The sequence below is a fragment of the Pholcus phalangioides genome, unplaced genomic scaffold (genome assembly GCF_987345545.1).
Source record: "Pholcus phalangioides strain wild (caught in Gottingen) unplaced genomic scaffold, Ppha-v1.0 ptg000037l_1, whole genome shotgun sequence".
Taxonomy (NCBI): domain Eukaryota; kingdom Metazoa; phylum Arthropoda; class Arachnida; order Araneae; family Pholcidae; genus Pholcus; species Pholcus phalangioides.
In genome coordinates this window covers 2,032,713-2,048,054 of record NW_028301624.1, presented here as the reverse complement: position 1 = coordinate 2,048,054, position 15,342 = coordinate 2,032,713, and the positions used below count along the sequence as shown (strand labels likewise).

Below are 15,342 nucleotides of genomic sequence, written 5' to 3'. Positions count from 1 at the left end.
CTACAGGTCTCTCTAAATTCGCATGAGGTTTTAATACTTCTAGAAACGTGTAGAATGCTTGAATGTCCCTAGAAATGCGAACTAGGCTTCCGTTAGGGGCCGCTATCAATACGCAGTAGATTCGAATGTCTCTATAAATGAGTAAGACGTTTGTTACGGACCTCTATAAATGCACAGGAGATTTGGGTGTTCCTAAAAATGGAGGTTTGAATGTCCCGCGAAATACACTAGAGGTTTGAATGTTTCACGAAAGGCGCAAGAGGTTTGAATGTTTCACGAAATACGCAAGAGGTTTGAATGTTTCTAGACATAGACTAGAGGCTTACTTACTCCTGGAAACACGTAGAGTGCTTGAATGCCCCTTGAAATACGCAGCAAGTTTAAATGTTCATGGAAATGCGGAAGAAAAAGACGTCCATTACGGGAATCTATAAATGCACAGTTTACATATCCCTAGAAATGCACAGGAGGTTTACATATCCCTAGAAAAATGCACAGGGGTTTGAATGCCCTAGAAATAAGTAGAGGATTTAAATGTCGCCAAAAAAGATACGTACGTATCCTAAAAATTGTGGCACGATAAATAAGCGATATAAATGTATCACCTGCATACATTATTAGTATTATTTTGGTAATACTGCTCGGTATTACACGATAGATAATGTAATGTAACAACATACGCGCGTATTCACATTATCGTGGTATGAGTGATGACGGGACAGTAAATAATCTTAAATAATCATGCATTGCGGCGATAATAACAATATGCAGGAGATTTTCTCTAAAAAATAAATAAGTAAAATTCGTCAAAGAGAGCGAAACTCACTTTTGATTTCATTAGAACGATACATAATCGTTCAGAATGGAGGCAGAGAGAGGGAAAGTAATTGCCTTCCTTCAAGGTGATAATTACCCGTAATTACCGATCGACATCTTGGTCTCGGTCGCCTTTCAACGCCCCTAGCTGTAATAAAATTAATATTAATCACCCGTGTATGTATTTCAGATGCGTGCTTCATTCAGCCCTGCTACCTAACAGGCCTACGATAATCAAGGCTCTGTGTTACTTCGGGCGCAATCCAAATGTCCCGTTAATAAGCTCATGGTTATTATCAGATGAAATATAAGCAGTTTTCAACTATTTATACACGAACTCGTCTTTCATATGTCTATGGACATTAGGCCGTAGCCTAGAGCATCAGGCCTGCATTAAATTGTCGTAACCCGTCGTTACTCGGCAATGTCCGAATTAGATGTACGTTACGATGGCTCAAAGCCTTTCGGAATTCTATATTTGTATCTTGTTTTCCCGTGGAAGGTACCTCGAAGATTTCTACAAGTCCTACGAAGAGGTCTTGGCAGGGAACGCTTCCTTCAACGACGATATGATGATGGAGAATCCCCTGCAGGCCTTCCAGCTGGTCAAGAGGCTAAGTGTCGACTGGAGTGGGCTCAAGAAGGAAATGGACGGCAATGACTGGACCCGTAAGTATTCTAGAAAGCACTCGGAACTATGCTGTGCAACGTCTATCACAACCCGGATCGTCTTAATGTATGGGCACGTCCGCTCACCTTGATTGTATAGGGTCGCTGAATAATGTAAATCGGTTGGCAAGGACTTCCAGCCAGAGCATCACATCACTTTGCCCGAAAACGCATGATGGTGTTGAAACGATTCTGATTGCATCTCTCGACGGTGCAGGACGGCCAGACTGTTTCCCAAACTCGATGACGTATTCACATAAATGGGATATCGTAGGCTGTTTTTAGAGTGCCTTGAAATCCTAGGATGACTTATCCATCATCTTTGAGCGAAGTGTGACGCCACTATAATCGTTACAGCCAATCGCTGTTCTCTAGCCTGCTTTATTTTAGTGATTGACGTCACTTTGAACAAAAAACTGACTTTTGTCCCGCTCCAAGATTGATAGAGCGCCTATATGACCCGGTGGACTCATCGTCCTCCATCTTGGATGTGTGTTCAAAGTGACGTCTATTTGTCCAATGAAAGCAGGATAAGGAATATACCGACGTCACACTTCACACAAAGATGTCGAATAAGTCACCCTGAGCTGTCGAAATGGAGCGTGATGAGTCCGCCTACCTCTCTAGGTTCCTTAGTTTTAGCTCTAACTGGGATGAATTGTAACCTGTTTTTGGGGGGTTACAGTGGAGCAGTGCAGCTGGTATGGCACCCAAAGACGCATCCACATGCATTGGTGAAGGCAAAGAGGAAATTTTGGGGTTTAAACACCCGCCCAGAGTTGAAATTATGATTTTTTTTGGAATAAAAAACAAACCCTCCCCCCTTCCCGAAATGATACCCATGGCCCCCCACAAGGGCGGGGCTGACAGGGCTCCGGGACTATTCTCATCATTTTTTACTTTTTCACGCTATAAATTAACTATAAAAGGGCCCGTGAAAAGTGTGACCGTGGAGCCCGCGAAAGATCCCAGCCTAGGAGCCCTGTTGCAAGTTGTGGGGGCCATGATGATACCCAGTACGTTACTGTTAACATGAACAGGGGTGTCATTGCATTTGTCTCTAAAAAAGGGTACTTGTGCCTTTTACAAGCACTGTGTAACATTGTATGCCATGAGCGTTTAAATTGCGGCCTATTTTTGTGGGGGGGGGCAGTACATCTGGTGTGGCGCTGAAACATCAAGGCATACTCTTTTTATGTTAAAGAATGATTGCCGTGTCTGACACGACACTGTGAGTGTCTGTAGATGTGAATACACCCTAATCTATCGTCAGATTTGCGTGAAGAAGACCTATCTACACAAATTTAAATATTGTTCGCGTGACTAGTGCCGTCTTAACGCATGGACCCACTCGGACACAGCCCGGGGGCCTCAAGAGAAGAGGGGCCCAACAAAAATTAGATTTGGTTGAAATTTTCTAGAATTTACCTGTTGGGCCTCAGAAAAACAACTACTTTGCCCGGAGCCCATGATCCTCTTAAGACGACCCTGCGTGTGACACGTATATACTCGTTGCGTATAAGCGTTTACAATAACAGTGAGGTGTATTTTTGAAATTTTCTAACAGTTTTCCTCTTCGTCACTTAGCACTTGTGCAACTGACCAGCACGTACGATGGATTGATACCGAACGAAGATGACTTGCACGGGGCAGCATTAGCTCTGGTCCGTCTTCAAGAGACGTATAAATTGGACATGGAGGACATGGGAAAGGGAATGATCCAGGGACTTCGATCCGGAGTTGGACTTACTGGTAAGTAAGCAAAAATTTGGCTTCTATTCTCTAGCTCAGTGTTCTTCAACCGTCGGTCAGTGGCTCGGTGTCTGTCCGCGGAATATTTCGACCTATCCGTGTAACCCCCACCAAATTTTAGATTTATATTTAAATACAAGATATACGGAAGACTGGATGTTGTGAAGATATTTATCATTTGAGATGTTAATTTTTTATGGAAGGAAAATACTCATCTCTGCCTCTACCGGGAGTCGAACCCGTGTTCCTCGATCGCCGGACGAGTGCTCTGACCACTAAGCTACAGAGGAGATAGAGATTTCCCTTCGCTAGAGCGTATATGTGCCGGTCTGCGAGTTATTTCTATTAAATTCATTTTTTTTAATGTCAGAAATTATTTCTCCTACTTATTCAGTTTTTCCCGGTAGACAAATTATGCTGATAACTAATAATTACCCCCGTTTATTCATATTTTAGTGGTCTGCAAACTACTTCTCAAATTTGTTTAATGTCAGCCAGTAAATTATATTTTTCTTATTTATATTTATTATTTCTCCTCTTTACTAATTTCTTTGTCGGTCTGAAAATTATTTCCACATTATTGTCCGCAAATTATTTCACACATTTATTTACCCCTGTCGGTCCGCAAAATATTTCTCCTATTCATTTATTTATTGCCAATCTGCAAGTTATCTCTCCTGTTTATTTATTCTTTTGTCGGTCTACAAATTATTTCCGTATTATTGTCCAGAAATTATTTCCGCATTATTGTCCAGAAATTATTTCCGCATTATTGTCCAGAAATTATTTCCCACATTTATTTACTCCTATCGGTCCGCTAAATATTTCTCCTATTCATTCATTTTTGCCAGTCCGCAAGTTAATTTATCGCAATGTCCACCGGTCCACTAAATTGTGTTCAACTACTTTTTATCGATCCGTAGATGTGAAACGGTTGAAGAACGCGGCTCTAGCTCATATGGGGTCTTTACCCACGGGAAAAAAAAATTGTCTATTGTTAAAATTGTCTATCTGTAATTTTTAATTGTCCTATCATAGCACGTGACATGCTGTTCCTTGGGAAGCAGTCCTTCAACGAGGGCTACTACGGTCACTCCATCAAGTGGCTGCAACAGGCCGTCGACAAAGCTAAGCTCGAGAACAACGCGACGGCCACAGTCGACGAGATCACGCCGTTCCTTGACACAGCAATCGAAGTGGTAGGTTCTCACCTTCATTATCTAGGCCCAGTGGTTCTTAACCACTGGTTGTCATACTAATCTTTTGAAACCTCATCTTTGAGCTTTCACTTGCAGAAATGTGAAATGTGTCATGCAGAAATGTGTCATGTGAAATTTGCGTTCTAAAAGTTTCTCGATTAAAGCCATGGCCATACTCATCTCAAGTCTATCCCAATACGTTTCCATGGCCAAGTAGTGCGGCTACTCCACCATTGGCAATGATCGTCAAGTGTGTGAGGCTGGAAGATATTAGAAGGCTGGTCGAATGCCATTTTTTCCAGCTTCCAACCCAAGTCAAGAAGGAACCGCCTTCCTTCCCCAACTTCCAATCCGTCTGCACAACAATCTCAACACGAAAAGTCTTCGGGAAAAATCAGTTCTGTTGTTCTTGGTGTTCTTTCTGTTGTTTTTCCATTCGCCAATGGATATTGGGCCAATCCTACGCCCAAGCTGGGCCTGCGTATAGCTAGCCTATGCTGCCGCTGCTTCTTTGCATCAAGGAAGGCAAATGTTGGTAGCAAAAGTTTGCGAATGACTATTGGGCTTGTCTTGCCAGACACGAGTGGGTCCATGGCTTTAGAGATTGTTCTTGAAAAAATACCGAAATAATATAACTTATATATAACTATGAAAATATGTGACACTAATTCTTTCATTTATCCTCATCCAGCACGATGGCCTTTTCGAGAGGAATGACGTGGACCGTAAGTCGTACTTTCTCATTATCAACGATAGTTGTTTCTGTGGCCAATTAGGGCCGAATATCACCTGGAATTATCCAATCGGTAAATCAATTGACGAAGTTATGTTCTCATTCCAGTAATACATTACGACACCCTCGGTCATCCGGTCGCTCTCACTAATTGGAAACAGCCTCCAGGGTTCGAACTGCAAGTCAGGGCCAAATTGGGGCACAACAACTCTGCCTACGTGGACCAAGAGAACTATTTAGCTCTGTGCAGAGGAGAATCTCTCAGAGTAAGTACCGCCATAGCTATGTTTAACTGTACAGTGACGTGCCTAGTATACATGTATACACGAAGAGACATGGATTCCAATGCTTATATTACTTGCCAGACATCAGCTATCCATATGCAACGTCACAGTTTGATGACTTGCGTGGTCCCCCCCCCCCCCCACTGTGAACAGTGTCCCGAACGTGCTCGCATAGGAATCTAGTCCGGTTAGTGAACGATCAGTTCAGTACACAGTCGCGTGTACGAACGTCCAAGCTCGAACCGGAACCCAGAATCCTACTAGAGCAGTGTTTCCCAAAGTGAGAAATATCGCCCCCTGGTGGGCGATGGAATGTTCCAGGGTGGGGGCGATGGAAGCTACGGGTATAACATAGGATCCTATGGGTTCACTTGAGTTGGGGAGTGATGAGAGCAAAAAATTTCTGAGAAAGGGGGTGATGGAACAAAAAGTTTGGGAAACTATGTTTAGAGAACTAGAGGAACTTTTTTTTTCCTGCTGGTACGGCTAAGGTGTTTCTTTTGTTTATACTTGTGTCCATCGGTCAAAGCGCTTTATTTGCCCATCGATGTAGATCAGTGATTCCCAACGTGGGCGTTAACGCCCCCTTGGGAGCGATGGAATGTTCCAGGGGGGCGGTAGAAGCTACGGGTATAGCATAGGATCCTATGGGTTAGGGGCGCTGGGAGAAAAAAGTTTCTGAAGAGGGGGGGGCGATGGGACAAAAAAGGTTGGGAAACTATGATGTAGATGATAGACGTGACTGGCTGTAGGTTATTCGAAAGCAGCTGTACCTACTGAGATGCAGTGGTGGCAATTGGTAGCACAAAAACTCTCACAAAATTATCAACGGAATTCATCAAGTTAGCATTACTATGGCATTTCCAACCTGGCGTGCAGGATCTATGGCTTCGTGGGACTTCCGCCATATTCTCAGCCTCTCATTGGCCTGATGGAAAATGGGACACAAAGCTCCGTGATACTTGCTTCCAATCGCCGATTATCACTTCGCCTGTGGCCCAATCAAGACATTAGTTAAATCAGTGATTCCCACACATTTTGAAGCGTGACCCCCCCCCCCCATCACAAATGGTAGAAGGCTGGTGGCGTCGGAAGTGTTTGGAACTTGTGGGAGTGCTCGTCTTGAGCTTTACATAAGAAATTTTGATTTCTGAATCAATTCAGGGGGTGCTCAGACCCATTCTATAGATTACCGCGGGTGCTCGAGCACCCTCGGCTCCGACGCTATGGAGTACCTTCGATATACCTCCCTCCCACCCCCATACAAAGAAGCTGTAGCACTTTTGATGGTGAACAATGAAGCTGTTGGGGCAATTCAGGCCTGTCAAACATTCACCCGATCTTGTTTCGTATTCGTGCACCATGGTCTTCAAGAGCCTCCATTTCGTTTTTCAGTGGTGTAGGTGACGGCCTATTGCTCAGTATGACTAACCAGCTCCACGCAACCCAACTATGCGACCACGTTCGAAGTCGCCCAAAAACGCGATAAGGTCCTCAACGCGATAATCGCCTTATTGGGTTTATGCCGTAACTGAATTATTATCGTGTCTCTTATAAGAAAATGCAACGCCAGAAACGAAAAAAGATAACCGCGTCCGCGATTTTCATTTGTTTTATGGGATTCCAAATACGCAGTAGAAACCGAAATGTTATGACCGAAGTTAACATTCGTCGACCTTGAAAATTACGTAAATTATTGGCATAATAGGCAGCGCCGCAACTAGATACTTTGTCACCTGGGGTAAGCCGGAATTTTGGCGCCCCTTGCATTTAGAGGAAGCAGTTAAAAGGTGAATTCGGTGCCCCTTCTGATTCAGCGCACGGGGCACCAGACCTGCCCGCTCCCCCCTTGTTGCGGCCCTGAAAATAGGTACGAAGAAATATGCATGCAAAATTTTTTCAAAAGATATGTATGCATCAGGGTTCTTAACATAGGGATCACCGACGCGTTTTGGGTCGCAAGGGCTTGGAGATGGTTCCCTACACCTAACCAAACATTTTATTAACAACGAATATACTTGATGAACATTTTTAAATTCAAAATAGTGCTCGGCTTGTGTTTTATTTATGAGATTTTGATGTTTATATATGTATAAATTTATTCACAGGGGTTGCTCGTGCTGAGCACCCACAGCAATGCCTTCCCAGACATGCGTACGTTTTATGTGATATCATTTGGAGAAAAAGGGTCGTGAACCAGGACATGTCACTCATGGAGTGACAGGACTGGGGTGTCACAGGACTCATGGAGGGACAGTATGTGGATAACGTAAGGTCACGCGACGTCCTGCCTTTCGGTTACCCTATTCCGCTTGTTTGTGCCGAACGAACGCTATCAGTTGGTAAGCTGCCTATACGCGTTATTATTACATTGCCGAATCACTTTCCACTATAATTGGTTTGATATTTTCAAAAGGAATCAAGAATATATGCAACTGAATCGGTGAATCGCACTGTTTTGGTTGAAATGAATTTTACTTTTTTTATATGAAAAGAAGTTTTAACTGTCTATAATCCAGGAGTCTTCAACCTATCAAGCATTTCGGGAAAAGGAAAAACTTTCCACAAAGCCCTCGGGCCAACTCTGAATCCAGATTCACAACAGCTTAATTCAACGTGCAATGGCATGGGCCCACCCGGGCAAGGCCCGGGGGCTTCAAGAGAAACGGGGGGGGGGTCTTACAAAAATGAGTTCCGGTTGAAATTTTCTAGAATTTACCAGGTACGGCCTCAGAAAAATCACTTGGCCCTGGGGGGGGGGGGGGATGATGCTCTTAAGACGGTCCTGGCTACCATGGACCCGGTTAAATAGAGGCCGAAATTAATTGAAATATTTTAATTATTCTGGATTTTCTAAATTTTATTTTTCGCTCATATTTTTTATATTGTAATATATATTTTTTATTTCTTTTGTATTTTATTTCTTTCATTTCTGATAGATTTCTGTGGCAATATATGCCCCCCTATCTATTGACTATGCATGTAGTTAGGGCTTTTTTTTACGGAAGAAGCCTGCCTATGGCCGGGGCCGCAACAAGATGCTTGCTCAGTCGGGGCGAGGAAGCATTTTGGCACAACCCCTTGTAATGTTGAAGGAAAGATTAGAAGGGAAATTTGCGCGCCCTCTGGTCCGGCACCTGGGGCATCAGATCCACCTGCCCCCCCCCCCCAGACTAACCGTGACCCCCCCCCCGCTCTGTCCCCCTAGGGGATATAAACTGGTCTGCCTCAGGAGACGTGGGACATGGTGTGCCCCCCCCCCAATTTTGGCCCTGCCTATTGCCTCGTATGTATAGAAATGATTGTCATGGCCCTCACAAGGGCAGGGCTTCTTCAGCCCAGGGGCCCGGAACGATTGTTATCATTTTTTTACGCTAGAAATTTACTACAGAGAGATCCGTGAAAAGTTTGGCGTGGGGACCCATTAAAGACCCCCAGCCTAGGGTGTCTCCCCATCCTGCTACAGGAAGTTGGAGCCATGGTGAGGGCCATTTTAAATCATGGGACTACTCGGACATTGCTCGGGGCCTCAAGTGCAATGAAGGCCTCATATGATAATGTGACTAGGTTGTATTTTTCGAGTGCAAGTAATATGATAAATTTGAATGAAGGTGGTTCCAGCCAGTGGTGCCTACACATAACAAGCATTACACGGAAAAAAAACTTCACGGAAGGTTCACTATGCGTACACACACACATTATTTGGCATTTAAAATTAATTCTCTACAAATTTAAGAGAGGCCTCCGAAGTGCAGAAAATCCATAGAAAAGCATTAAGGGTCATTCAAGTATTACGTCAGCATCGATGTGAGAGAGGGTTCCCGATTTGCGGACTTTTTATGACACGGGTGGAGGGGTTGTTTGGATGATGCTTACGTCATCAACCACCCTTTATGAAGATATGAAATATTCTTAATGCCATCTTATTCGGTGCGCCAAAAACGGGAAAAAAACCTTTCTATAGTCATTGGGCACCTGAACTAACATTCCATCTATTGATAAGTTCCCTACGGAACACTTTAATGATCTCTAAATGTTTCAGAGATCCTTCAAGTGCGCTGAAAATGTTTCCGGGCCGCTTAAGTGCTCTGGAACGGTGCCACCCATCACTCAAGTGATCCGTAATATTATGTCACGGATCACTTGAGTAATCTGGGAATGTTCCGCGGGTAACTTGAGTGATGTAGAACCGCACTGGGGACCGCTTAAGTGCTCTAAAACCATGCCATATGTCACTCAAGGGATCTCTAAACGTGCCACGGATCGTTTAAGTGTTCTGTAACTGTGTCGCGGGTTACTTAGGTGATCTTTGAGGCCTACTTCAGTGACCTGAAAATGTGCCACGGGTCATTTAAGCGATTTGTAAAAGTTCATTTTTACAAAATTAGGTTGTGGGGGGGGGGGCGAGCCACATCAGATAACTTTCAGGACCACATTGGTCTGCGGGTCAAGGGTTTACCATATATGGCTTAAAGGGTGGATCGCAATGAATTTTTTAAAGAGAAATTTTGAGTTCTTACCCTTTAAATAGCATTGAAATTAACAGAAATCGATTATTATCACATATAAAGGCATTTTGAAGTGGGGAACTTCCTTTGTGTCCCCTTCTCTTCTCTTTGTGTTCGTTGAAGAAACCGATTCCCGATGGGTCCAGTTCAAACAGCTCAAGAATCGTTCACAACCATGGGCGCACCCAGCGAGGGGCAGCTGCCCCCCACCAGAAGAGAAATTAATTGTAGTAATTAACACACAGCTCAGACGTATCAATTTAGTATCGGTGAGTTGCCTCCCTCTAGTTCAGATCCTGGGTACGCCCTTGTTCACAACACCGTACAAATTATACTTAAGAACCAATTGCGAATGCTCGCATTGCATGATCAGCGTGATAATTAATGTATTAAAGATTAGTTTAAACGCATTCACATGGCAAATGAGTCCTGTCCCGGAATTGGTATGGCGTCCCGAACAATAAACGCGACGAACTCGCCACTAAAAAATGTTAGGGGGTGCCAAATAAAAAATATTATTAAATGAATCATTTGTCCAAAAAAATGTGGAACGCTTCACGATTTTGCGTGTCATCCTTGCGCAGGGGCCATGCTAATCTTCTCTGTATCGTTCCAATTTTAGTATATGTACTGCCGAAGCGAGTACAATTGTAGATGGGATGCATTTATTTATATACTATGGTTTTCTAACTTTTAGTATCTATTAACTGCTATTAAATATACTAATTTTTACTTATTACGATAATACATTGAGCCAATATATATATATTTTAATGTCAAAAAATTAAATATTTGTTAAATATGTATTCAAAAAACGTTTTGATTCATTTTAAATATCATTTCTGGTAGTTCATATTATAGTCCCTAGATGGCGCACATCCTTTTATGCGGAATGCGAGAAAATTTACCGAGTCCTGCCCTCACGGCTATTAAAGCGGCTTACAAAAGGCCTGGCAGGCTGAAATATTTAATCAAATTTTTGAATTCTCTACCACTAGCTTTTGCTCCAAAATTTTGAACCCAGCAGGACTAAAAAAATTCCCGATTTACAGATACATACATACTTTAAGATTACTACAAATATGTATATGACATCCATATTTCTTAGGAGCATCTTTTTCTCAGCCACCTCATTGGGCATTTCGTCAGTTGTGTTGTGTGGCCTTGTATTTGTATTTTGCTTTTTTTTTTTCATCGGGCCGGAAGGGCTGAGCATAGGGGTAAAAATTTGTGTAGCCTGGCCTATATAGAAATGATTGAGCTATTTCAATGCCCTTTAGATATATGTAATGTGCTGCCATCTATGGAGAATATCAGCCATGTGTTCCTAATGAAAGTTGACAGTTATGATTTGACTGAACACTGAATAAAAGTGAAGTCGTGAACTTCATCCTATGGATAGACTAATATATAAATATTGAATAAAATGTGATTATTCACAGGAATTTATTGTTAGTTAACATTTTAAAAAGGTAATTACGTATGTATAATTCCCAATTTGTCGATTTGGTATGCTCTGGCTTCTCTTCAACCATCGAGCTAATCTTTCGCCTTTTACTAAAGATTACCGTGGAGAGGAGCATCTTAATGAGCTTGAGGAATTTTTGGAAGCCCTGAAAGGGGCTTAATTAAATATCATGTAGTTTGAGAAATATTTGTACGCGATTAGTTTGATGTTATTTCTTGCGCGGTATCCTCATCTGTAGTTTCATTTATACTTTAATTAAGTCGACTGTGTGTGTGTGCGGACCAGCTTGGTATATATTCAAAGTTTGTATTTATTTATTCCCGTGTACAATAGAGTTGAGCAGATATAACGAGATTTTTGGGATCTACGAAGGAGAACCTTTAGCGTGGAATCCAAAGAATGAATTTCATAGAGAAGAATTCAATACAAAATATTAATTTTCTCATTGATACTTGAATGCTTTACTGCAAATATTTTATATTAACAAGTGGAGAGGACATTCCTATATAGACTGTATTGGTCTAAAACAGACTAACGGCCGCATTCACTGACGGAGTTTAACTGCAGATTCAGTTAAACTATGTCGGTGAATAAGGCCGTTATTTGTGCAGCATTCATTAAAAACGCATGAATTTTTTCAACGAGAAAATGCATTGCTAAAATATTTGCAGTTGTGATTCACAGATGGCGCGCCAAAAAACTCAGAACTTGTACGCCATCTATTGGTGTTAAACATACTTATTCAGACAAGAAATTTTTATTTAATAAAATACTGTTTTTCTCTGTGCAGTCTAAATCAATATTTCTTGAATTTTTACTTTTTGATCACCTCAAGGATATTTATGCGAGAAAAATTTCCCTCTTGAATAACGTGCTGTTAGCGTCATGGGCGGAGAGACGGGGGGGGGGCATTTCCCCCCCCCAGCATCAAAGGTGAAGTCAACAGATCTAATGCATATATATGTATAGATGAATTATCACCATCTTGCCCCCCCACAGACTTCCAAGTCCTCCTATGGTTAGCGTTCGGTGGAAATACGTATCTAGTCAAGTACGAATTACCCTTATAAAAATATTGAACCACATGTTTAATTTTTGTTTTGAAATTCTGTTCACCAAACTGGTCCGCACACACACACAGTCGACTTAATTAAAGTATAAATGAAACTACAGATGAGGATACCGCGCAAGAAATAACATCAAACTAATCGCGTACGAATATTTCTCAAACTACATGATATTTAATTAAGCCCCTTTCAGGGCTTCCAAAAATTCCTCAAGCTCATTAAGATGCTCCTCTCCACGGTAATCTTTAGTAAAAGGCGAAAGATTAGCTCGATGGTTGAAGAGAAGCCAGAGCATACCAAATCGACAAATTGGGAATTATACATACGTAATTACCTTTTTAAAATGTTAACTAACAATAAATTCCTGTGAATAATCACATTTTATTCAATATTTATATATTAGTCTATCCATAGGATGAAGTTCACGACTTCACTTTTATTCAGTGTTCAGTCAAATCATAACTGTCAACTTTCATTAGGAACACATGGCTGATATATTCTCCATAGATGGCAGCACATTACATATATCTAAAGGGCATTGAAATAGCTCAATCATTTCTATATAGGCCAGGCTACACAAATTTTTACCCCTATGCTCAGCCCTTCCGGCCCGATGAAAAAAAAAAGCAAAATACAAATACAAGGCCACACAACACAACTGACGAAATGCCCAATGAGGTGGCTGAGAAAAAGATGCTCCTAAGAAATATGGATGTCATATACATATTTGTAGTAATCTTAAAGTATGTATGTATCTGTAAATCGGGAATTTACAGTCCTGGAGGCTAAATCAAGTCGTCTCTTCAGAAATATTACGGCTATCCACAGGACAAACAAAGAGACCCTCTTCCCATTGCAACTGCAGAGACCTTGCATTGAATGGCCACATCACCCGGCAGAGGAACTTCTAGAAACACAAGTTTTGTTGGAAAAAGACACCACTAAATCATGCCAAGGACTCATCCAGATCTATACACGAATGAATCAAAAATGGAGGAAGCAGTGGCTTCTGCATTCATTATTATTCAGGATGACCTGATTACTTACAGATGGTCATGTAAATTACACTAAAATAATTCTGTTTTCCAGCCCTAATTGTTTGCTCTTCTCATGGATGTAATAAAGTCATTGAATTCTGCTTCTGCCAAAAAGTGGTGATATTCTGTGACTCCAAGTCTTCCCTATCATCGGTTCGTGATCCGTTGTCCAACCATTATATGGCGAGAAACATCAGAAATATTCTGCTCCAGAATTGCAATATAGAGCTTAAATGGGTCAAGGCCCATGAAGGAAATTATGGAAATGAATTAGCGGACAAGACTGCAAAAGACGCCACACAGCGATCCCATACTGATTTCTCACTTTTTCTTCCGAAATCTTGGGTGAAGAGAGAATTAATGGGAGATATTATGGAAAGATGGCAGCATAAATGGGAAACAGTAAAGACCGTAATGTCTTTGACATTATACCGCAAGTATCTCTCAAACCCAGGAAATGGACCAAAGAGCTGGTACGTTACTTCACAGAGCATGGCCCCTTTCCCGCATACTTGAACAGATTTCATCGAAAAACCGAAAAATGTAAATGTAGAAAAGTGGGCAACCCATATCACTATATGCTACGGACTGTCAGCTCACCAAGGAACATCACATAGCAATTCAACCTTCAGAAGACATAGTTTCCTGGAAGAAAAGAATACTTAAAAACACTTCCCCCTTCGAGCCAAACTATCACATCTTAAGTTTTTCATTGCTGGAATCAGTACCAACTGACTATGTTAACGTGCGAACACCTGATACGAGTTCAGATTCCGATCCGGATTTCGACCCGAGGGAAGAATAATTCGCACATAGACATTGAAATTTATTAATACAGTAAAACCTCGTTAAGTCGTCACCCTAATAAGTCGTCGTTTTTCTTCAGGCCCGTCTAGCTTTCATAGACAACAATGTTAATATACCCTTGTTTACTCGTCGCAAATTTCGGTTAACTCGTCACTATGAAAAAGTTTGAGAGAGTGGAACAGATTAATTTTATGGTTCTTTTAAAAAGAGCTTGTTAACAGCATTGCCATATGCTTAAAAGTAAATATAAAAGCCTTATGTGTACCAAAAGGAAACAGTTCAAGTAACGAAAGTTAGCTGGGGAAGCCCGTTTGCCGACTAAAATTTTTCACACGTTAGGGGACAGTTCGAGCTAGACCTGATTTCTGCATGGGCCACACTAATTTAGCTCTTCAAATTCAAACAAACTACTTTGGTTAAAAATCAGACTAAAACAGATTTGGTTAAAACTCTTTTCAACGTGTGCTTCTCCCTGCCCAAATCCCCCCCCCCCCAAAGTGAAAATTGGGATTAGTCTAAATTAAGAATTACTAGTACAAATCAAAGTGTACCAGTTTATTTTACTATAATAATTTTAAGTAATAAAAGCTCAGAAAAGGTAAATATTTCTATTTTTTCTTTTGCAATCCATAAATTTTATTAATATTGAAATTTTAATTCATATTTTAATAAATGTTACATTACTTTAAATTTACACGATTTTCACAGTATTGCACATTGAAACTGACGACATTTCGGTTAAGTCGTCACTCCGCTTAAGCCGTCAGGATTTTTCGATAACATGAGGTGACGACTTATCGAGGTTTTACTATATATAAGCATTTGTATATGAATATTATAATGTAACTGTAGCATTGTATTGTTGGTTACTGATGTTCATAATGATTCCCTCTTTCCCCCCCCCCCATCTCTCTCTCTATATATATAGTAATATATATATATATATATTTCTCTCTCTCGGAAAAACATGTCGTATCTACCTCCATCTCTTTTCTATTACAT

At 41.3% G+C, this 15,342-nt stretch overlaps 1 protein-coding gene and 3 non-coding genes across 4 annotated transcripts in view; 2 read left to right on the top strand and 2 right to left on the bottom strand.

Annotated features, from left to right (window-relative positions):
* LOC149065889 (prolyl 4-hydroxylase subunit alpha-2-like) overlaps positions 1–15,342 on the top strand; it is a 66,057-nt gene that overhangs the window by 41,057 nt on the left and 9,658 nt on the right. Inside the window, exons 3-7 of the mRNA XM_089253335.1 lie at positions 1,319–1,485; positions 3,073–3,237; positions 4,276–4,436; positions 5,128–5,161; positions 5,278–5,435. Coding sequence (XP_089109461.1) covers positions 1,319–1,485; positions 3,073–3,237; positions 4,276–4,436; positions 5,128–5,161; positions 5,278–5,435 — 685 coding nt within the window. The remainder of the gene's footprint in view (positions 1–1,318; positions 1,486–3,072; positions 3,238–4,275; positions 4,437–5,127; positions 5,162–5,277; positions 5,436–15,342) is intronic.
* LOC149065892 (U6 spliceosomal RNA) lies at positions 10,501–10,607 on the bottom strand. Its single transcript, XR_016195590.1, has one exon. It is a non-coding gene; the product is annotated as a U6 spliceosomal RNA (small nuclear RNA).
* Positions 11,473–11,587, top strand: LOC149065891 (U5 spliceosomal RNA). Its single transcript, XR_016195593.1, has one exon. It is a non-coding gene; the product is annotated as a U5 spliceosomal RNA (small nuclear RNA).
* LOC149065890 (U5 spliceosomal RNA) lies at positions 12,677–12,791 on the bottom strand. The gene has a single exon (XR_016195592.1). It is a non-coding gene; the product is annotated as a U5 spliceosomal RNA (small nuclear RNA).